This window comes from Arvicanthis niloticus, chromosome 23 (genome assembly GCF_011762505.2).
Source record: "Arvicanthis niloticus isolate mArvNil1 chromosome 23, mArvNil1.pat.X, whole genome shotgun sequence".
Classification (NCBI taxonomy): Eukaryota; Metazoa; Chordata; class Mammalia; order Rodentia; family Muridae; genus Arvicanthis; species Arvicanthis niloticus.
Window position 1 is genome coordinate 7,541,927 of NC_133430.1, and position 22,216 is coordinate 7,564,142.

A 22,216-nucleotide genomic window follows, 5' to 3' on the forward strand; every position below is an offset into this window, starting at 1 on the left:
TTTCTTGAGCTTTAGCTTTTGTGGACAGGGTGACATTGGCTAGCCTCCCACAGACACTCCATACTCTTGGTGTCTAACTCGTCTCTATGCCTTGTCCTCCTTTCAGACCGATTTCCTGATGAAGCTCCACACACAAGACCTTACCCTTTTCTATTGCTCAAGAAGTGAATACTGGTTGGCTAAGTTGTCGCCCTCTCTCAGTCAGCCAGTAACCAACCCCACGCTTGCCTTAGCTACCTGCATCAGCAGTGTGTTCCCTCTGTTCTCTCAGTGTACTCCCTGTTCTCACATGGTTTGGGTCATGGTTTGCTTTCTGTTGCTTCATAAAAGCCTGACTGGCCAATTTAGCTTATGGAGAAGTGGGCTTGTTCGCCTCAGCTTTCCCTGTCACAGTCCATCCTTGAAGGAAGGCAGGGCAGGGACTGAAGCAGAGGCCATGGAGGGTGCTGTGTACCAGCTTGCTCCCCACAGCTCGCTCAGCTTGCGAGGACTGGCACTGCCCGCAGTGATGTGGGCCCACCCTCATTAATCATCAACTAAGAAAATTCCCCACGGGCTTGTCCGCAGCCTGATTCACAGGCATCTTCTCAATCGAGGTTCCCTTTCCCCAGCTGACTCTAGCTTGTGTCACGGTGACAAAAACACTAGCAAACACATTGGCAAGTGAGACTCACTGAAGCAGTCTGCGGGGAGCACCAAGGAGGAGCAGGTGTGAGGTCTCCTCTAGTGTCGGGTGGGAGAGCACTGACTTAGTTTGAGTTTGGTCACACAGCTTCAGAAAGAGAGAGAGAGAGAGAGAGAGAGAGAGAGAGAGAGAGAGAGACAGACAGACAGACAGACAGACAGACAGAGACAGACAGAGTGACAGAGAGAGGGCAAGCTCTTTCTTTTTTAACCCGATAGGCTAAAAGCCTTTTACCCATGTGTTCATGGTCATCAGGAGTGGCTATAGGACTGGCATCTGACTGTGACATTCATCAACAGACTGAATAAACCATGTTTCCAATCAGTAAGCAAGTTGTCCTTTCTTGTCCACCGTGTGGCTGCTCAGAAGCATGTGTGCAATTGGACATCATGTGTGTCACACCCAGGACGAGTGAAGAGGCTGGTTTGGTATAGAGGTGTGGGGCTGTATGTATGTTGTGTGTGGGGATGTGTGTGTGTTGGGTGTGGGATGTGTGTTGGGTGTGGGATATGTGTTGTGTGTGGGGATGTGTGTGATGTGAGTGTGAAGATGTGTGTGTTGTGTGTGGGGATGTGTGTGTGTTGTGTATGGGGATATGTGTGTGTTGTGGTATGAGGATGTGTGTGTTGGGTGTGGGATGTGTGTGATGTGGGTGGGGATGTGTGTGTGATGTGGGTATGAAGATGTGTGTGTGTTGGGTGTGAAGATGTGTGTGTTGGGTGTGGGGATGTGTGTGTGTTGTGGTATTAGGATGTGTGTGTTGGGTGTGGGGATGTTTGTGTGTTGGGTGTGGGATGTGTGTGTGATGTGGATGGGGATGTGTGTGTGATGTGGGTGTGAAGATGTGTGTGTGTGTTGGGTGTGGAGATGGGTGTGTGTTGTGTGTGGGGATGTGTGTGTGTTGGGTATGAGGATGTGTGTGTTGGGTGTGGGGATGTGTGTGTGTTGGGTGTGAGTTGGGTGTGGGGATGTGTGTGCTGGGGTGGGGGGCTGAGAGCTGCTGCTGAATCTGTGGAGAGTGATCTTAAGGTGTGGGCTGCAGCGACAGCCATTGGGGACAGGGAAGGAGAGGACCTGCACTGGCTCAGGAGAGGAAGAACACAGAGATTTCCAGTCTCTCAGCTTCTGCAGAAGCTGCTGGGGACAGGTGGGACATTTGGTTCCAGGTGAGGTAAAGACATCAGGCTCCAGGCAATCAGGATTCGGGGAACTCTGCAGATCAGTCACCACAGAGACTGCTAGAATTTGGGATTATGTTAAGGCATCCTGCCTAGACGGACACAGACTAACTATCCTCTCGGTCCTCACAGACAGCTTGCTTTCGAGAAGAGCGTGATGTGCTGGTGAATGGGGACTGCCAGTGGATCACTGCGCTGCACTACGCCTTCCAGGATGAGAACTACCTGGTAGGTCTGCAAGCCTGGGCCCCGCCCCCATGCCCGGGCTCCGCCCCATGGGAACTTTCCCTTGCAGTTTTGGCCCCTCCTTGGTGCCACTCAGAAAAGAGACAGTATGGAGTGGCCATTGTCAGTACATAGCCTACATAAAACTGAGAGGCTTGTTTCAGTTCAATGGCCACCAGGGACATTTTTAACAGGAAGCTTCCAAGGTCTGTACAGCATTTTTCTCAGACCATTAGTTTACTGCATGACTTGGTTCTTGAAACATTTTAAGTGTATAAAACTTTTTTTTTTAACTTTTTTGTTTGTTAGTTTTGTTTTTTTTTTTTCTGTTTTGAATTGTGTGTAACAATAAGAAGCTCAGCTGTGTGGCAGGCACACCTCTGATCCAGCACAGTGAAGGCCGAGGCAGTGGGCTCGGAAGGCTGAGAGAAAAGCAGCAGCAGCACATGGAATTTTAGCTGCTCTAGCTTTGCACTGTGTGGCTGCCTCTCCTTTCCCATGTGAGGGGCAGAGATGAGTACCCGGGCAGGTCTTGTCAGGGTGTCTTGGGCGCTCCTGACGAGCCAGCACTCAGGCGCAGGGCTGGAAGGTGAGGACTGGAAGGAACCCCTTCCTTCAGCCAGCTTTGTGGTACACGTGCACAGCTCTGGACGGTCCTTGGGCAGCCAGTGGAGATTAGGATGATGGCTCTCAGCCCCGAGTGGAGACGCGGCTGTTGGACTCGAGCCCTCAGTGGCCTGAGGCTCCTTGTGTAGGAATTCCAGGGTGGCTCAAGGCTTGGGGTTGTTCTCTGAGTGTACTCAGAGAAGCAGGGGTATGCTTAGCTCACTCCAGCCAGTGCTTTTGCTTCAGCTACAGCTGAACTGGATATAATTGCTGTTGTAACTCAGCCTCCAGGGGGACCTGAGGCCCCTCTCTGTTCACACAGCTCCTTGCCTGTTTGCCTGGGGAAGAAGCTCCTTGGTCAAGTATTCATTTGTTTGCATTTTTATTCATCTTAAAGTAGTTTCTTTCCAACATCAAAACCCCTGAGATTTGAACATCCAGGGTATGGTAGATGGTATCTGTCATATTGTTTGTTTAGAGGATTGTGTCTTTGTTCCAGCGGAAGGCAGCTGGTATCCATCGGTAGGTATCCCAAGATACATTAGGCCTCTGGTTATATGGTCAGCCTTGCCAATGACCCCCGTGTTGTAAGCTTTTGTGAACATCCTCCTTTGATAACTGGGCTGTCTGGGGCACAGAATGTGTAGCTATGAGACACAGCCCTTGCACAGATGACAGCAGCCATGTTAGGGTCCCTGTTCTGTTTTGCTGAAAAAGGTGGTTGATGTTCCTCAGTTTGAGGAACATCTCTGCCTGAGCATTCGAGTGGACACTCGGTAGCTCTGTGGACACGAGGTCTTCTGACAAGAACTCTTTGAGCTTTTGGGGGAACTGGGCATCGTGGGGTGACAGTTTTGTTTTAGCTCTCTTCCCTGAGCTCAGTCTTGTGGTGCTGTGTGGAGTGTAGATGGGCATCACCAGCTGCTCTCCAGGTTCACACTCAGCTAGGAATCTCTGGGGCAGATGCCGTGTTCTTGGTTGCTTTCTAGGATATGGAGAGTCAGCAAACCTGCTGCCTCAGCCAGAGCATGTAGGGATTGTCGGAATAGGAGCTGTACTGTAAGGGAGAGGCAGGAGACAGATGCCTCACTTGGGAGCATGGGTTCATCTGTGGCCCAGGGGCTAGTGTGTGTTCTGATTCTGAGGTTTCTGAAGTCTTATTAAGGTAAGCCTGTTGACTGTTAAGAGTATAGAATTATTGACTTCACTCCCAACCCTACGTGACAGCAGAGGTTACTCCAAACTAAGTTTCTTTAGATCTGCCCTATAAGCTGTTAATTTCCTTTCCATGGCTTGTTTTCCAGGGAGCCGTGAGTCACAGTTGCCGTTACCACAGACCTGCAGCTCTGTCTTTGTATCCCTAGGTAGATGTGGAGCCCCTGGAGCTCGGCTGTGGTGCAGACTCTCACTCTCTGTTATCTTGAGGGTTGCTGTTTCTCCTAGGTCTTCCCCTCCCCCACCCCAAGAACATCCTTCGGCAGCTGCTGAAGAGTGTCTGCCCACGGTCTTCAGGCCCCACCATCCCTCCATGTATAACACCTGGCCTGCCTGAAGGGCCTCACAGTCTCACTGATCCCCACCCCAGCACTGCTGAGCTCCTGCTACAAGCTCTGGCTTCGTCCCTCCCTGCCCCTAGGCTTGGTTGTAACTGTTGTTCCAGATTCGCCCTTCCCTCTTGGCCTCCTTACACATCCCTGGCTGTCCCTCTGGCCTTGACTTGAGCGCCCCATGGTCTGTGCTCAGTAGCTTCTGGTCATGGGGCTGGGTCAGACAGGCTTGTTTTTAGGGCCTTCCGCTGCTCTCTGTGCTTCCTGTGGTCTTCCTTTAGTAACATGAACCCTGCTGAGTAAGGACATTTTCCATGGTCACACCTCAGGCCCCTGCCCCTGTCGCCCGGAGTGCTAACGGGCTGAGTGTTGAAGCAGGCTGGGTCAGTGGTGCTACATGATAGAAACGTAATCTGGCATCTGTTCTCCTAGAGGCTTTTGTGCAGCACAAGTTGAACAAGGTATAGGAGACAGACTTGGTGATGCAGGACACTGCCCTTCAGAATGCTGTTGTTCGGGAAGCAGGCCGAGTGGCCTTCACAGGATAGGGACACAGGATGAAGGAAGGCTTCGTAGAAGAGGGGACACCTGTGGAGGATTTGGAAGCAGGGTGAAGAGCTGTCGGTCACACTCTTGAAGACCAGGCTGCTCCAGTTTGCTCACCCCCAATAGGCCACTCTCAGACGGTGGCATGGTGATCACTTGAGTTTCATAGGACAGGCATCCTCTGTCCTGTTGGATTGTGGGCCCTAAGTTTGACATGAGAGGAGGACTGTATTGAGAACAGATAGGTGACAGGCCTAGCTCAGATAGGCAGTGTGCAGTTGTCACCCAGGGAAGAGCTGTTACTGTATTAGATCTCAGTGCGCTTGTAAAGACTAGTTTCCTTGGGTCAGCTAACCAGGCAGTGCTAATTCCTTATTGTGGTGGTGACTTAAAAGTTAGTTTGTCATGGAGATGAGACAGCATGTTTCTCTATGGGTCCCAGTAGAGTTGCTGCGGACTGCCACCCACCTGTGGCCTGCAGTGGTCCTCCTATCCCACGCCCTCTGATGTAATGAGATGCTTGCATTAGAGCCTCTGCAGCTCTGAGATGGTCCTGCATGAGCTTTGAGCACTGCATGTCAGAGCAGCATGTCTGTGCTGGCATACGGTGCCTGACACTGTGGCTGCACTAGTGAAGGGGTACACTCAGCTTCTTGAAGAGAAGACATTTCTCCCTATGAAGCAGGAGCTGTCTGACCTGCTCGTGGCTGAACCCATCTGTCCTTCCCTTCCTGCTCTTTGATGCCATTATCCTTTGAGACAGCACCAGGAGCTGCTGGTGTCTATGGTTCTAGATAGCACTTTCCTGCTCTGATCAGTGTCCTGTGACTCAGGGACCTGAGGACTAAACCCTGCAGAGCTGGACAGGCTGCTTTAATCCTGGCTTTATGAGCTTTCTGTAGTAGCGAGGCCTTTGGCCTTTCTTTATTGACTGGACTCTGTTCTCTGCTGTGTGCATCTGCATTGCAGCAGCACAACACAGCAGAGTGTCTTCTGACAGAGGTCATTGCTGCAGAGCCTGCGGTAGGAAGCCAGCGTGGCCTGCATGCCGGACCCCGATTGGCTTGAGCCAGACAGCTTCCATGGTAGCTAATAGTGAGGCTCGGTGTTAAGAGCTGTTCTCTCCTCTCTCTCTCTGATTTGTAGTACTTGGTTATGGATTACTATGTGGGTGGCGACTTGCTGACCCTGCTGAGTAAGTTTGAAGACAAGCTTCCTGAAGACATGGCGAGGTTCTACATTGGCGAGATGGTGTTGGCCATTGACTCGATCCACCAGCTCCACTATGTGCACAGGTAACCGCCTCTTCAACTGTGAGCATTACATTAAACTGGGAAAGCCTCCTTTCCGAGTTCCTGGCCTCAGGCCTCAGTTCCAGGCCACCCGAGGAGTCCTGCCTTTGACACGTCTTCACCAGGTGACTAAGTGCAGGCACGGGGTTGGTTTCCCGCACCACACCTCAAGCCCGCAACACCCAGGATGTTGGGCTCCCATTGTTCCATTTGCGGTGGTTGAATTCCCAACAGCTGAGCTATCTTGGATTTTAGGGGTCCCCCACTGTACCCCCCATGCTCTTAGCTGCCCAACCTGGCCCATGAAGCCCTCACAGGGCAGGAGAGGGCTGAAGCATAGGTGTTCTCTGTCCCAGCAGTGGGAAGGGCCAGAATAGTCACCTGCACGGATGCTCCCTTAGGTTCACCTTTCCTTTCTCATGTTGTCCCGGGTGGTAAAACAGCTTCTGGTGGAGTCAGTATACACTGCTGTTTGACTATTACAGCTGAGCCTTGTGATGCATAAAAAGAGAATTTATCTTTATTTGTGTATCTGTCTATGTCTGTATACCACTTGTGTGGGTGCCTAGAGAATCCAGGAGAGGCCGTATTGCTAGAGCTACAGTTACGAGTAGTTAAAAGCTGCCAATGTGGGTACTGGGAACCAGGCTTCTGTCCTCTAGAGAGCAGCAAGTGCTTAACCACTGAGCCATCTCTTCAAGCCCTAAAATTCCTTCCTCTCTGTGTGTGTGTGTGTGTGTGTGTGTGTGTGTGTGTGTGTGTGTGTGTGCGCGCGCGCTTGGACGGTGTGGTCTTCTTGAGACAGAGTGTCTCACTGAGCTGGAAGCTGCTGCTTAATCAAGGCTGGCAGCGAATGAGCTCTCAGGATCTTCCTGTTCTTCCCCAGTGTTGGGTCACAGGCACCGATAGTTACACCCAACTCTGTACATGGGTGCTAAGGATTTGAACTCGTGTCCTAAGGCTGAGCCATCTCCTTAGCCCAGAGTGTAATACATCTTAAAATGTTGATTTGGATTTGTTTGTTCATTTTAGTGAGGGGTGCACGTGCTGTGGTAATCAGAGGACAACTGTCAAGAGATGGTCTTTCCGTTTACCATTCTGGGATTGAGCTCAGGTCATCAGGCTTGGCAGCAATCGAGTTTACCCACTGAGCCATCTTGTTGGCCCAAGACTTTAATTCTTAGATTGAGTTTTGTTTCTCTGGAGTGAAAGTTTTCCTGGTTCTTCGGTATATGTATCTGAGAGTCCATCACTAACTCCCTTAGATCACAGTCATGTTATAAAGCTCGGTACACTCAGACAGAGCGTCTCCTTGTTTGTGCTTCAGTCTCCTTCAGTCTTGCTGCCCTGGGCTTACTCCTGGAGAGTGCTCTGAGGGACAGCTGCTTTCCCACCTCTGAAGTCATACCTGTGTATTTCTAAATGTCCATCTGTCCATCTTCCCTTTGTGAGTTTTCTGTGGAGGTTTGTTGAGATGAGGCTTGTGAGGTCTCCGTCTCTGTTCCATCCATGTTGGTGTCTTGGCCTCATGCATGGAGCGTGGCCAGCTGCATGTCACTTCCTGGGATTTGGACATTGCAACTCCTTCTCCACAAAGCTCTTTGCAGAGAAAGGTCTCTGATGCTGATTTGTTCTGGGATAGATCCCTGGCCTGTGTGAGCTGAGCATACACTGTGGTGCTCTTCTAGGACTGGATCATTTGTGAAGGCCTCGGTGAGACTCCTCACGGAGGCACAGCACCCACTGTGGAAGGTAGGGAGGGAGAAAGGAAAGAAGGAAGGAAGGAAGGAAGGAAGGACGGACGGACGGACGGACGGACTTCATTTCACTGAGAGTGCTGTGTCATTTCCAGGGGAGGCAGCAGGTGGGGGAGGGGAGGGTGGTGCTGACTCCCTGGAGCACCCTGAGGAGCTGCCCTGTAGTTCAAAGAGCTTGATAGTGCACCCCTTTGTTCTTTATGCGGGGTGCTGGAGTTCTTGGGTACTGTTACTGTTTTCACAACTGGAGACTGAGTGTAGCACTCCACATTGTCCAGTCAGCCTCTGCACACAGCCCTTCGTCGTGAGACCGATGTTCCCATTGGTGCCCAGGCTTGTGCTGCCTGACACCTGGATCGTTGGTGTGCGTGTTACCAGGCCTGGCTGTTGCAGTTCAGTTTTTCAGAGTGTTTTTATGTGTAAGTGTCTACGTGTATATGCCATGTATGTATATCATGTGTGCATGGAAGTCTGCAGAGGCCAGGCGCTTATGAGCTGACCAGCATGCGTACTAGGTACTAGGATCCAAACTGGGTCCTGTAGAAGAACAGCATGTGTTCTTAATCACCAAACCATCTCTTTGTACACCTATTACTTTAAAAAAAAAAAAAGGGGGGGTGTGTATGTGTCTGTCTGTCTGTCTGTGTTGGTGTGAATGTAGGTACGTGTGCATGTGGAAGTTAGAGAGCAAATTGCTGAAGTTATTTCTCTATCAGGGTCTCAGGTATCAAACCCAGGTCCTCCATTACCTTTATCCATGGAACTGGCTCACTGGCTCCTGGGTTCTTAATTAGTTAATTTGAGTAGCTATATGTGGCAAGAGAGACTACTACATTAGAGCCTTGGGAATATAAGTTAGTGTTGTCTGTTTTTAATTATATATCCTGAGCCATACTGTACATGCATTGTTGGGGTTTGAGGTGAGGTCTTGCCAACAAGATGGCCTGGAGTGGGATTCTTCTGTTACAGCCTCGCTAATGCTGAGCTTATAGGCACTCACTGTCACTCCTGGCCTGTCTTTCTCCCTTTTCATGTTGGAGTCCTAGAGATTGGATTTAGGGTCTCATGGTTTCCAGCAAGTACTCTGCTGGGCAACACCCCAGATCATTTTCAGCTCATATAGTGCTTGCAAGAAAAGTAGAAAAGCATCCGCCCAGATTCACACACTACTGACATGCTGCCCAGCCTCCCCCCCCCCCCAGGTGCACACACAGATGTGCACAGCATCTTTCTGGAGCTGCATTGTTGTGTGTTAGATGTTTTAGGATTAGGTATGTTCTCTTCGTAGTGTGTGGATAGCCTCAGGAGACCTCTTGTTTTATTTTGGTTTTTGATTTTGAGACAGGGTCTTTATAATATAGCTCAGGCTCTCCTGGGCTTGCTATGTAGACCAGGCTGGCCTCAAACTCACAGAGCTCTGTCTGCCGCTGGAGTTCTGGGATTAAGGCGTATGCCACTCTGCCCAGCCAGGGAAACTCATTCTTGGTTTTACTTCTGTCTGTGCTCACATTGGCCCCTGATCCTTATATCTGTCTCTTGTGACACTGTGGTAAAACACCATGGCCAAAGGCAAGTTAAGAAAGAGAGGTCCTTTTGGCTTACAGTCCCAGGTGGAGAAGAGTCGATGGTGGCAGGCTTGGGGCCAAGGACCCCGAAGCCAAAAGCTCACACATTGAATTGAGAGTATGAAGCAAAAAGAGAAGAGGGAGCTGGAAGTGACTTGTCTTTACCCTCTGAAAGCCACCTGTAGTGACAGCACCAGCTGCGGCCACACATCCCAGTGCCTGTGACTGTGAAGACTCTCTCCTTCAGGACACTGCTGTCCTCCACTGAGAGTCAGATCTAGGACCGTGCTCAAGTCTCATTTTCTCCACCTTTTAAATCTGGAATCATTCCTCACCCCCTCTTTGTTTTTTTATGAACTTAGTGCTTTTAAAGAATACTGTACCCCACTCTTGCAGTAGAACAGGCATGGCTGGTCCTCTGGTTTTAGAGTAGAGCATCTTCAGTCAGCACTCAGCAGATACCGTCCATCAGTTCTGTGACAGCGATCAACCACATTGCCCAGCGATGCTGCTTTCGACTTTTCCTGCACTTGTGCCCTGAAAAGGCACTTTGAACCCATGCACATCTCTTCCTAGTCTCCTTCCCAGGAGTGTTCCCTGGCAGGCTCTCCCTGGCTGGGCTTCACTGCTGGCACTGGATGACCTACTTCTAGGCCCTCTGACCCATCTCTGCCACAGGAAGCTCTGCTTCTCTCTGATCATCTGCTTATTTCCAGTGTGCAGTCCTGGAGATCTGTGAGCCCCCTGGGAGGTTGACGAGTGCTGTCAACTGCTGTGCCATGCCTCCAGCCCTGTTACATCTGTACTGCTCTGCTGTCTGCAGATGCCCCAGGTGTGAGCATTAGGTGCATCTGGTGTGTTTCACCTGCACACAGTATGGCCCTAGGTAGCTGTATCTCCATTTGAATGTTGGTGTGTCTGCAGAGTAATTCCAGAACCAGTATTCCTGGATCAGAAGACATACCCGCTATGAGCTGTCTTTTTACACGTTGCTGGTCCCTGTTTGCTTTCCAGTCCTTAGTGTATGAAGTGCTGTCTCCTCCGTGTCCATGCCAGTGTGTCTGCTTCTGAGTTATATGTTCTCAACTTCACTAGGGTTTCTGCCTTATTTTCTTATAAAGAAATATTTGTCTTTTATCTGCCATCCTCGAGTTTTCTCTTCTTCATCTCTTTTTTAGCATTTATTTTTATTATTTTTAATTATGTGCATGTCAGTTCAGGTGCCCCACCAAGGCCAGAGGTACTGGATCCCCTTGGGGTTACAGCAGTTACGATCCACCTGACTACATGTTGTTAGCTACTGAGCCAGCCTCCCAGCCCTTCCCTCTCTTTTAAAAAGCAAGATCTGTCTCTTTAGCCCAGGAAGGCCTTGCTTGAGGTTATGATTCTCCCAGTCCATCCGTCTGTCTGTGCAGGGACTAACAGACATGCACACCTGGGCGATCTGTTCCTTCATGGAGCCTCTGGATGTTCTGTCGGCTGCGCTGCCGCTGCCGCCCCCGCCCCCGCCCTCTCCCTGCGTTCCCGACACTGGTGCCACAGCACAGGCTTCATGGATGCCACTTGAAGATCACATTCTCACACTGCTTTTTCTTCAGGCTTTTCTTGCTATTCTAGTCAGCTAATTTTTCCACATGAGTTTGGTATCATCTTCCCTGGGTCTGAGGACACAGGACATTGCTTCTGTTTTTGAGTCTCTGGTGTCCCATCAGATGCAGAAGGGGGTCATGTTTTACTGACTGCTTTCCTTGTGTCTGTCGGGCCCGTTGCCAGCTCACCTCCCTCTTCAGCTCCTTCGCCTGCTCTTCCCTCCTCCGCCAGCCTCTCTGTCATCTCCGTCTTCCTTCTTCAGTGCTCCCCTAGGCTTGGGTTTAAACTCTCTCTCTCTCTCTGAAGCATCTGGTAAATTAGTACTCGTCCGGCTTACTGTTTACTTTTTTTCTTGTATTTCTTCTCTGATTAAATCTGTTTCTTACTTTAGCTTTCCTGCTGTGGCACTTTGGTTCCTCAGCTGCTTTCTCCTTATGTCGTGTCTCTGCCACCTTTCTTTTCCCTTCCCTTCTTTCCTTCTAGTCTCACACTGTAGCCCAGGCTGACCTTGACTCCCCCTTCTCTAGCCTCCCCTTTGAGTGTGCTATTCCTGACCTGCTTCTTTTCTCAGTTGTGTCTGTGTGAGCGTATTTACTTCACTCTGGTGCTAGTTTTCTCCTGCTTTGTGTGTCCATTTCTTCATAAGGATTGCTCTTTTGCTGCGACTGTGGTGGGGTCCCTGTGTCCCCTGCAGAGCCCTCTCATGTGGCTGCAGTGTAGTCTGCACACACTCCTGCAGTGGATGCCAAACATAGTCTGCCGCTGGGAACAGATACGAGCATGGCTTCAGTGGGCATGCTCTCTTGTTTCGGAGCTGTCTGTGGTGATCTGATTCTCAGGCCTCAGCCCATCATTTGGGCTGTAGAAAGGCAGTTGACTGTGTGGGCTCTGGGCGGCTTGCCTTGGCTATGACCCCGCCGTTTGCTGTGGTAGCCAGCCGGCTGTGTGTGGGCTGCGCAGCCGCTGTGTAGAGCGCAGGGTTAGCCTGCAGCACTGCCTCACGTCTGCCCTGGCTCCCTCTGTGCTACACGCCCCTTGATCTCCGTTTACATCTCTCCATAGCACTTTCCACAGACTACAGTGTGTGGTGCTGTGGCGGGCAGTGCTGAGAGAGAGTGGGGTGGGAGATTGAGATAGAGGAGAGGGTCTGAGAGAAGAGAGAGAGTGAGAGAGAACGAGAGCGCAGAGCTGGAAGAAGGCATGAGACCCTCAGAGTTGGTTTACAGGCGTTTGTGGAACCCTTGGCTATTCTGTGGTTGCTGAGGTCTAAAGCCTGAACACCAGGCACCCTTTACTGCTGAGCCTCCTCCAGAAGACAGGAGAACCTTAGCCAGGGGCAGGTGACAGGAGTCGACGTGCTGATGGGAGAAATGGGTGCCAGTGGTGACAGCTGCCATGCTTGGTCACGGCTGCTCTTGGCGTGATCACAGCTCTCTCTGTTCATGCACTGACACAGGTAACTGTAACTCATTCTGCGTATCTCACCCACAGAGACATTAAGCCCGACAATGTCCTCTTGGATGTCAACGGTCATATCCGCCTGGCTGACTTTGGATCGTGCTTGAAGATGAACGATGATGGCACTGTAGGTATTCCTGCTCAAGGCTGCCATTGCTTTTGAGTTCAGATTGTAGTTCAGTGTTCAATTTGAGATAAAATTAAGAAAACCAGGTTTATTAATTAAATTAAGAAAAAATCTATTTAGGAGACTTGAAATTTCTGTTTGAGGAATTTTTTTTAAAGTTTGAAAACCATATGTATGTGTGCATGCCGTGTGCAGATATGTATGTAGGAGTATACAGGTGTGCTTGCACATGTCTATGTGGAGGCCAGTGGATAGCCTTGGGCACCATTCTTCAGAATTCTTCTGCTCCAGGTAGCTTTCTGCCAGGTGAGCTTCCTCAAACTGGGTTCCTAGGTACAAAGTGCTGTGGGCACCAGATGATGTCCCTGTTGTAGGGCAGGAGGAGCCTGGCTCAGCCAGTACACACAGCCAGACCAACACTGGGGCCAGTGGCCTGAGAGGAGCTGCTCGGCGGTGTCTCAGTGGCCAGCTCTCCACCCTGTTTAGCTGCACCCTGGGTCATCACATTTTCTCTCTCCTGTGACCACAGCAGCTCCTACATTCCCTTATAGGAGGCTTTGCTTCTTTAAATCCTACACTTCAAGTGTGATGCCAGATACTCCAAAAGTGAGCAGCCTAGACATTTCCCACCGGTGTGTTTTCAAACAGCTGTGTATAGACGCCAGCTGACCACGCAGCACAGGCCGTGGAGCACCAGCTGACCACACGGCACAGGCCGTGGAGCACCAGCTGACCACGCGGCACAGGCCGTGGAGCACCAGCTGACCACGCGGCACAGGCCGTGGAGCACCAGCTGTGAATTTTTATCCCACATTGACTTGTTAGCAGATTGATGGTGTGGTCAAATCCAAATCACTCTTCTGGTAATGAGAGAACAGCGCCCTTGGGCACTTTCACAGTGTCACCACAGTGGACGTTCACTCACCCTCACTGCCACTGCAGGCTGTGTGTGACCTACTGTGCTGGAAAGCACTGGGCACAGCCTCTGCTGTCCACTCAGAGTAGCACTCCTTACACTTCGTCCCTGAGATGCTCTTTCCACAGGGGACCCTATAGAGTCTGGTCTGTTATTAGATGGGCCTGTAACCACTCCCCATTCCTGCCTAAGCCTCAGTCTTCAGGACTCGGCTACCGTGTTGGCCATTGCCCTGCTATGCCCCACCAGCTTATCCAACCCGCTCTTGCTCTCCTGTGGTGATCGGTTGGCCCTCACTGATAGCAGCCTCCTTAAGAGTGTACCTTTGCTTCAGGCATGTGCCTGCTGATGTCATATCAGACCCCTAAACAAAGACTAGGGAAAGTCTAGGGAACCCTGTTCATGCTGGGCCAAATTGCCTGCCTTCCCTCTAGATACCCACAGCCCCTGAGAGCTTGTTAGAAGCCAACGCATGCTTTTCCTAAGGCCTTGCATCGAAACGGATAGTCAAGGGCTGGCCTGGACAGGGGCCCCTAGACCAACCTGCAAGCATGGGCAGCAGGTATGGACCTGCTGCCTCTAGAGACTCAAGCCCGCTGGGAACATCCCAGTGCTGAGCCGCAAGAGTGATTGTGTGAGTGTATTGAATCACCTGGCCTTGATTCCTGATCACCCACCACTGTTATTCCACAACTGTTTGGTTTTTTATTGCAGCTGTGTTCTAAGGAACATGGTTAGAAATCCGTAGTTAATGATGTTCTTGGTTCCTTCATCACCCCTCCTCCCTCCAAGGTTCAGTCTTCCGTGGCTGTGGGCACACCTGACTACATTTCACCAGAGATCCTGCAGGCCATGGAGGATGGCATGGGCAAATATGGTCCCGAGTGTGACTGGTGGTCCCTGGGTGTCTGCATGTATGAGATGCTGTATGGAGAAACGCCATTTTATGCAGAGTCTCTGGTGGAGACATATGGGAAGATCATGAACCACGAGGTGAGAGGTGCCGTATGCTGTTCTAGCGCCTTAACAGGCTGGGTGGTCAAGGCCAGATGGGGTGGGAGGGACAGGGAGAGGAGGGCAGAGGTTTGAGATCCCATTAGCATAAGATGGGGACACTGCACACAGAGGGAAGACATGCTTCAAAGATGTCTTCTGTGTTCCAGCCCTGTGTGTGTTTCTTGTGTTGGCCGAGTGCTGTGTTCCTTACTGTTTTGAGAGCCTGAATTCTAATCTGTCCATCTCACTGTGGGTAGTACTTAACTGCTCAGCTATGATAGTCTGTTTCAATTAATTTATGTGTGTATGATACATGTGCATGGATGTATGATGTGTGTATCATACATGTGTGTGGATGTATGAAGTGTGTATCATACATGTGTGTGGATGTATGTGCCAGACAGCGCGTGTTGAAAGCTAGAGGACCACTTTGTGGCATTTTCTTCTCTCTTTATATTGGTTCTGGGGATCAAACTCCAAACACTGTCTTGCAGGCCCAAAGGGAATTTTTTGTTTGTTTGTTTGCCTTTTTGGAATTAAAATTCCCTAGCTTCATTTGGGCAGTGGTGGTGCACACCTTTAATCCCAGCACTCAGAGGGCAGAGGCAGAGGGATCTCTGAGTTTGAGGCCAGCCTGGTCTACAAAATGAGTTCTAGGACAGCCAGCGCTACCCAGAGAAACCCTGTTTTAGGGGCTGGGGAGGGAATTCCTGGGCTTCAGTTTACACCTGGTTAGTTATGAAGTCAGGTTTATTGTGCTGTGCACACAGCTCGGGTTTTCCTGACGTCTTTGGCCACCCCTCACTCCCCAGGAGCGTTTTCAGTTCCCGTCCCACGTCACTGATGTCTCTGAAGAAGCAAAAGACCTTATCCAGAGACTAATATGCAGCAGAGAGCGCCGGCTCGGGCAGAACGGGATAGAGGACTTTAAGAAACACGCGTTCTTTGAAGGTCTAAACTGGGAAAACATACGGAACCTCGAAGCGCCCTACATTCCCGATGTGAGCAGCCCTTCTGACACGTCCAACTTCGATGTGGATGACGACATGCTGAGGAACATTGTGAGTGCCGGCCGTGTCCTCCTGGGGTTGCTTCATGGTGGGTCCGAGTCAGCGGTGTTTGCTACTGTCTGCTGAACAAGTCAGTCAGTTGCACAACTGGAGCTGGAGAGGTGGCTCAGTCAAGATTGCCTGGATTCTTCCTGAGGGACCCAAGCTCTGTTCCCAGCACCTGTGTGAGGCAGCTCGATACTGCCTGCCACTCCAGCTGTAGGGACTCCAGCACTCTCCTCTGGCTTTTGCAGGTGACTGCATACATGTGGCATCATACACACACACACACACACAAATAAAAATTAAAGCAGCTGGGTATGGTGGCGCACACCTTTAATCCCAGCACTCTTGGGAGGCAGAGGCAGGCGGATTTCTCAGTGCAAGACCAGCTGGATCTACACAGTGAGTTCCAGCCCTGCCAGATGTGCACATAACATTGGTTTTTTGTTTTTTAAACTAAAACTATTTCAAAATGTTTATGTGCATATACATATTTATACATATACATTCATTCACATGTTCACATCTTAAAAATCAGCCATATAATTTTTTTTTGTTTTTAATGTATTTTTTATTGGATATTCTATTTGCATTACATTGTTTTTAAGTTTGGCAGTTACTTTAAAGCCTTCAGCTCGGTCTTTCTTTTTTTTTTTTTTTTTTTTTTTTGATTAAAAAGAAAAAAATACGCTTTTGTTGTAACACACATATAAAACGGTTTTTGCTTTCTTTTTGTTTTCATATTTTATACCTTTTTATTCTGCGTTAGATTCATTACTCTGCTACAGCGTCATCGTTCCCATGGCTACTTCGTGTATGCACAGGCTTCAGGTGCACTGGAGGCCTGGCCTGTCAGCCCTACCTGGTGAGCCCTTTTGCCAGCCCATGTTGCTCCTCCTTTGTGCAGCTGGAGCTCAGAGTAGGAACAGTGGCGACAGGGTCCTTGGTTTTGTTTCTCGTAGTACTGTGCCGCTTACTTGAAGGACGACTTGTCTGACTTGTGCCATATGTGTTCTTGCACAGGACATCTTACCTCCCGGCTCTCACACGGGCTTCTCGGGACTGCACTTGCCGTTCATCGGTTTTACGTTTACAACAGAAAGGTACGCCTGGGGTGGTCCTTCTCATTGCCCTTCCTAAGGGTGGGCACAGCCGGAAGGGCCGGGAGGCTGCGGCTCCAGGGAGACACGGAGGGTCTTTTGTCATCTGCTGATGACTATAGGTGTCAGCTCCAGCTGGCTTTTTCTGTAAAAGGCAAAATAGTGGACGTAGTCGTGTACTACGTCATAGTGTTTTGGTCAACAACAGACCACACACACAGCGGTGACCTGAAATTTCCCTTGCCTAATGGTACCAGGGTCTGATTACCACTGTGTATACGTATGTTTGGTGGACATGCTTGACATGCAGCTGACTGACTACCCCTGGCTCACACAGCTGCAGCGCACTCTGTTTTGTGCAGTGGACTTGTCTGCAACCATGCCAGCAGGGGCTTAGGGCAGTATGTGCTCTGTGTTTCTGATTGCATGGCTCTGTCCTGCACTTGAGTTACTCTCAGGTTGTGTAAGAAAGTCTAGACTGTTGGCACAAGGTCACCTGTCAGCACTTGTGTCCCTGTCATTAAGCAATGGATAACTGCACTACATATCTTCTGTTCTCTGTACACATCTGAGTTTTCTTCTACAGGCCTATAAATGTATAAAGACTGAGGCTGGAGAGATAGCTTGGCAGTTAAGAGCAAGGCTGCTCTTCCAGAGGACTGGGGTTCTGTTTCCAGCACTCACAGGACAGCTCACAACTGTGTAATGGTGGTCCCAGAGGTTCAGATGCCTTCTTCTGCCCTCCTTGGGCACTGTTTGGATGTGGTACACAGGCAGACTTGGAGAGAAACATTCATACACATACAATAACATGGAAGAACTTGTGGGAAGGTAGCTCAGTGGCGGCACTTGGCTAGGGTGCATAAGATCCTAGGTTCCATCCCTGCAGTGGGGCTGGACATGACATGGAGAGAGCATTCCTAAAGGTTCATGGAAGGTTCAGAACAGGAATGGGTCCACAGGCTATGGCTGGGTGACTCCTGTATACAGGCTATGGCTGGGTGACTCCTGTGTACAGGCTATGGCTGGGTGACTCCTGTGTACAGGCTATGGCTGGGTGACTCCTGCATACAGGCTATAGCTGGATGACTCCTGTGTATAGGCTATGGCTGGGTGACTCCTGTGTATAGGCTATCAGGTGGTGGGATTTGTTCTGGTGAAAGCCAGTGGTGGCCACAGCTGTGTGGACGCGTGCTCAGCCAAGGAGCCTGTAGAGCTCACTGCGTCCTCGTGTCAGTTCCACAGCCCTGGCTCCCCATTCCTGTCAGTGAGCCGGAGCTCAGCTCCTCCTCTGATGTGAACCTGACAGTTCCAGGAACATCCGTCTGTGTGTGGCCTCAGCCAGTGGTGTTGATGTGGTGTGGGCGGCTCCTATCTCTGGTGCCAGTCACATGACTGGCACCGAGTCACAGAAGTGTGCCAGGTGTTTTCAGTGATTCAGCGTCCACATCGTATTCCCACTCACAGGGTGACAGTCGCACTGTGAGGCCCAGGCCTGCCTGTCAAGACAGAGCTCACACACCTGAGTGTGGTCCTGAATCAGCTGGTCATCCACAGCTAAGCCATTTGTCCAGAGCACTTCAGTTAACATGCTGTTCGGTCTATAAGACTAAAGATAAAGGAAATTGTCGACAACTCTCTCAGGTAGCGCAACTGGCAGGAGGCAGAACCAGTGAGCCTTTGACCACTTACCAGGGAGCCACACCTGCCTGTAAGACCAGCTTGTTAGCAAAGCGCCTCCTTTGCTTTTCCATTTGAACATGAGCAGCGAGTGCCCTGGTGTGTCCTGCTCGGGCTCCCCTCCCCTCCCCTGTCACGGTGGTAAGAGGCTCTTGTCTGACTTTGGCTCTTCACACAATAGTCTTTTCACAGGTACGGGTTTGCTTCTTTAAAAGCCTCTCATCCCAGAAAGTCTAAATGCTAATGAAGCCACTGCCAGTTCTCAGTGATAAGAAAGCCTGTTGCTCCATTTGCAGCTGCTTTTCTGACCGCGGCTCTCTGAAGAGCATGATACAGTCTAACACGCTAACCAAAGATGAAGATGTGCAGCGGGATTTGGAGAACAGCTTGCAGATCGAAGCTTACGAGCGAAGGATACGAAGGCTGGAACAGGAGAAGCTAGAGCTGAGCCGCAAGCTGCAAGGTGAGTGGCTGGACAGGCCTGATGCGGGCTGGGGTCCTGTCTTGTGCATGTGGCTGGCTGCTCTCAATGCTGTGTCTCCCTCAGAGTCCACCCAGACTGTGCAGTCCCTTCACGGTTCCACACGGGCGCTGGGCAACTCAAACCGCGACAAGGAGATCAAGAGGCTGAATGAAGAGCTTGAACGCATGAAGAGTAAGATGGCAGGTAGGTGCTCCCTCTGGCAGGTAGGTGCTCCCTCCGGCAGGGAGGTGCTCCCTCCGGCAGGGAGGTGCTCCCTCCGGCTGGCAGCCTCCTCTTCTTTGTTCTTGAGCATTAGTCGGCTATTTTCAGAATGTTTCTTCCTGAGGTGGAAAAGTAGGGAAAAGCTGAAGCTTTGCAAGCTCATGTAGAGCTGTGGCATGCTGTCGGCATTTAAAATTGCTTTCTCACCTCACTTGGCTCTGATACTGTCATTTTCCATGAACTCTTGGACTGAACTTGGCTGGCCGCTGCCTCAGAACTCCAGGGGCTCAGCCTCCACCTCCACTTCTCCTTGTGTGCATAAGTGTCTTGTCTGTGTGCATGTATGTGTACTGTGTGTGCCTGGAACCTGTGGAGGCCAGAAGAGGAAGTCATATTCCCTGGAACAGGAGTTACAGGTAGCGGTGAGACACTGTGCGGGTGCTTGGGACTGAAACTGAACCCAGGCCCTCTGCAAGAACAAAGGCTCTTAACTGCTGAGCCATTCCCCAGCCCCTTCCAATCTTATTTATAGTTCTTGGTCACTTCCGAGCCGAATACCTTAGCCACATGTGGCTAGCCTCCTCAGTCAGCCTCTACCTCCAGGTTCTATTTGGAGTCTGTCCGTTTCTGATTAGACCCCACCATCCTAATTATAAAAAAAGGTTTGGACTGAGTCTATTATTCACTAAATAAAGTACTGCCTTCCACCTAGAGAGAAGCCAGCACTTCGCTGAATGGCAGAGGGTCTGAGGAAATGTGCACACGCACCAAAGAGAGGTGTGTCTGTGAGAAGAGGGTCTCAGAGTAAACACAGCAGACTATAACAACCGTTAGGCTCGAGAGGTCTGTCTGTGAGCGGAGAGTCTCAGAGTAAAACACAGCAGGCCATAACAACAGTTAGGATCGATCAGGAAGCCGGGAAGGAGTCTGTAACGCGTGATGCCATGTGCAGGGAAGTGAAAGGCCTCTGAGTGAAGACCTTGTATGGCTGCCAAGATGGTGCAGTGGTGCTTGCTGCCAAATCTGACGTCATTCAGTCCCTGCTGCCTACGAGTCGGCCTCTGACCTCCACACCCTCACTGTAGCATACACATGGGGACATAGTGCGTGTGCACGTGTGACACACACATAATAAATACACATAGACACAATGCACACACACACACACACACAAAAACATGAAAACTAGTGAAGAAGACTACATTCCTGTGAATCACCAGATACCTCTAACTCAGCAAATCAGCTAACGCAGTCACTGTACACATAGGAACACAATCCAACTCTCTTCTGTCCAGATTCAAACAGACTGGAACGACAGCTTGAGGATACAGTGACCCTTCGCCAGGAGCACGAGGACTCCACACACCGGCTGAAGGGCCTGGAGAAGCAGTACCGCCTGGCACGGCAGGAGAAGGAAGAATTGCACAAGGTAGCAGCACAGTCTGTCTAAGGGGGACTGTGTGTGAGGGAGACTGTGTGTGAGGGGGAAGTGTGTGTGAGGGAGACTGTGTGTGAGGGAGACTGTGTGTAAGGGGGACTGCGTGTGAGGGGGACTGTGTGGGGAGGACTGGGTGTGGGGAGGACTATATGAGGAGGACTGGGTACGGGGAGGACTATATGAGGAGGACTGTCTGAGGACTGGCTCAGGTGCCAAGCGCCTAATTCATGTAGGGCAGCCTGCTCACAGGAGCACTTTCCAAACCCATGGCCATAATTTCTGACCAACATTTGAATCACTTTTAACTTAGGTATGACAAGACATAGCTTCTGGGTTTCAGAGTCTTTGTTAAACAAATGCAAAACTTAGAGAATTCTTTTCCTTCAGCAATTGGTTGAAGCTTCAGAGAGATTGAAATCCCAGACCAAAGAACTCAAAGACGCCCATCAGCAGCGCAAACGGGCCCTGCAGGAGTTTTCCGAGCTCAATGAACGCATGGCAGAGCTCAGGTCACAGAAGCAGAAGGTGTCCCGTCAGCTCCGAGACAAAGAGGAGGAGATGGAGGTGGCCATGCAGAAGATTGACTCCATGCGACAGGATATCCGCAAGTCTGAGAAGTCTAGGAAAGAGGTAGCTTCCCTTCATTTATTTATTTACTAAGTATGAGGATGCACATGTGCTGAGGAACACGTGGACGCAGGACGACTGCGTGGTCCCAGGGATCGGAAGCAAGTCCAATCAGGCTTGGGGACGGTGCCTTCTAGTACCTGACTAGTAGCTATGTACTTGAAAAAGGAGGTGCTTTGGTCTTCTGATGGGATATCAGGACTCAGTCCTGCCTGGAAGGCTGCTGCCTGGGGAGTCTCCATGTTCTCCTGGTAACAAGTGGACTGTAAGCAGCACTTGGCTTTAAGTTCTGTTGGATGCACTTGATGGACCGTGAACCTCGGCAGCCTGCGGTGCTGACCACTCTTCATGTCTAGGCTATTTGTTCTCCCCGAAGTACCTAATGGTTTCCTTAGTTGATTTTCTAACCCAGATGTATTTGTAGAGGCATCTGTTGAGTTACACTGGAGTTAGTGACATCCCTAAGAATTGAGGATGAAGTGACAGGGACCCTGAGCTTTGTTTTAAAGCAGCCTGAGAATTTGGGCACAGACAAAACAAGCTTGGTCTTTCATTGGTCTTTATTTAATTTTATTCAATTGGTATTTATTTAATTGGTCTTTATTTTAATTGTCAATGCTGGATCATGGGTGAGTGGGTTTTCTTCTCTTTTAGCTGGTGTTTGACTTTTTCATTTAAAAAACTAAATTGTAAGTGTAATAATTTTTTTAATCACACCTTCACATTGTCAGAATTGTTTCTACAAATTGGGAGCTTTCCTTGAGTCTAAACCTCAGATTATCCGTGTAACTAGTTTGCAGGCTTGTTTCGTTATTAGTGGTCATGGCCATTCCAGTTAAGGTATTGCTTGGCCTTCAGCTCATGGTGAATCTGGTAAAGGAAATCTGTACAGAGGCTTCCTGGATCTGTTCCACAGTGGCCCCTGGGCAGGTTCTGTTTTATAAAAAGTAGATCTGCTTTTTTTCTTAGCTGGAAGCTCGGCTTGAGGATGCGGCTGCCGAGGCCTCCAAGGAGCGGAAGCTTCGCGAGCACAGCGAGAGCTTCTGTAAGCAGGTGGAGCGCGAGCTCGAGGCCCTCAAGGTAAGGCTTCTCCCGCGCGTGGCATGCACGCACTTGCAGACATGGTTCGGCCAGTGTCTCCCACAG

General features: G+C 50.3%; 1 protein-coding gene across 2 annotated transcripts in view; it reads left to right on the forward strand.

The window, feature by feature from the left end:
- Cdc42bpb (CDC42 binding protein kinase beta) overlaps window positions 1–22,216 on the forward strand; it is an 84,244-nt gene that overhangs the window by 32,966 nt on the left and 29,062 nt on the right. For both annotated transcript variants that reach the window (XM_076921106.1, XM_076921107.1), the window contains exons 4-14: window positions 1,996–2,091; window positions 5,934–6,082; window positions 12,483–12,576; window positions 14,285–14,485; window positions 15,301–15,549; window positions 16,564–16,643; window positions 18,617–18,783; window positions 18,868–18,987; window positions 20,301–20,434; window positions 20,831–21,073; window positions 22,040–22,150. In XM_076921106.1, coding sequence (XP_076777221.1) covers window positions 1,996–2,091; window positions 5,934–6,082; window positions 12,483–12,576; window positions 14,285–14,485; window positions 15,301–15,549; window positions 16,564–16,643; window positions 18,617–18,783; window positions 18,868–18,987; window positions 20,301–20,434; window positions 20,831–21,073; window positions 22,040–22,150 — 1,644 coding nt within the window. The remainder of the gene's footprint in view (window positions 1–1,995; window positions 2,092–5,933; window positions 6,083–12,482; window positions 12,577–14,284; window positions 14,486–15,300; window positions 15,550–16,563; window positions 16,644–18,616; window positions 18,784–18,867; window positions 18,988–20,300; window positions 20,435–20,830; window positions 21,074–22,039; window positions 22,151–22,216) is intronic.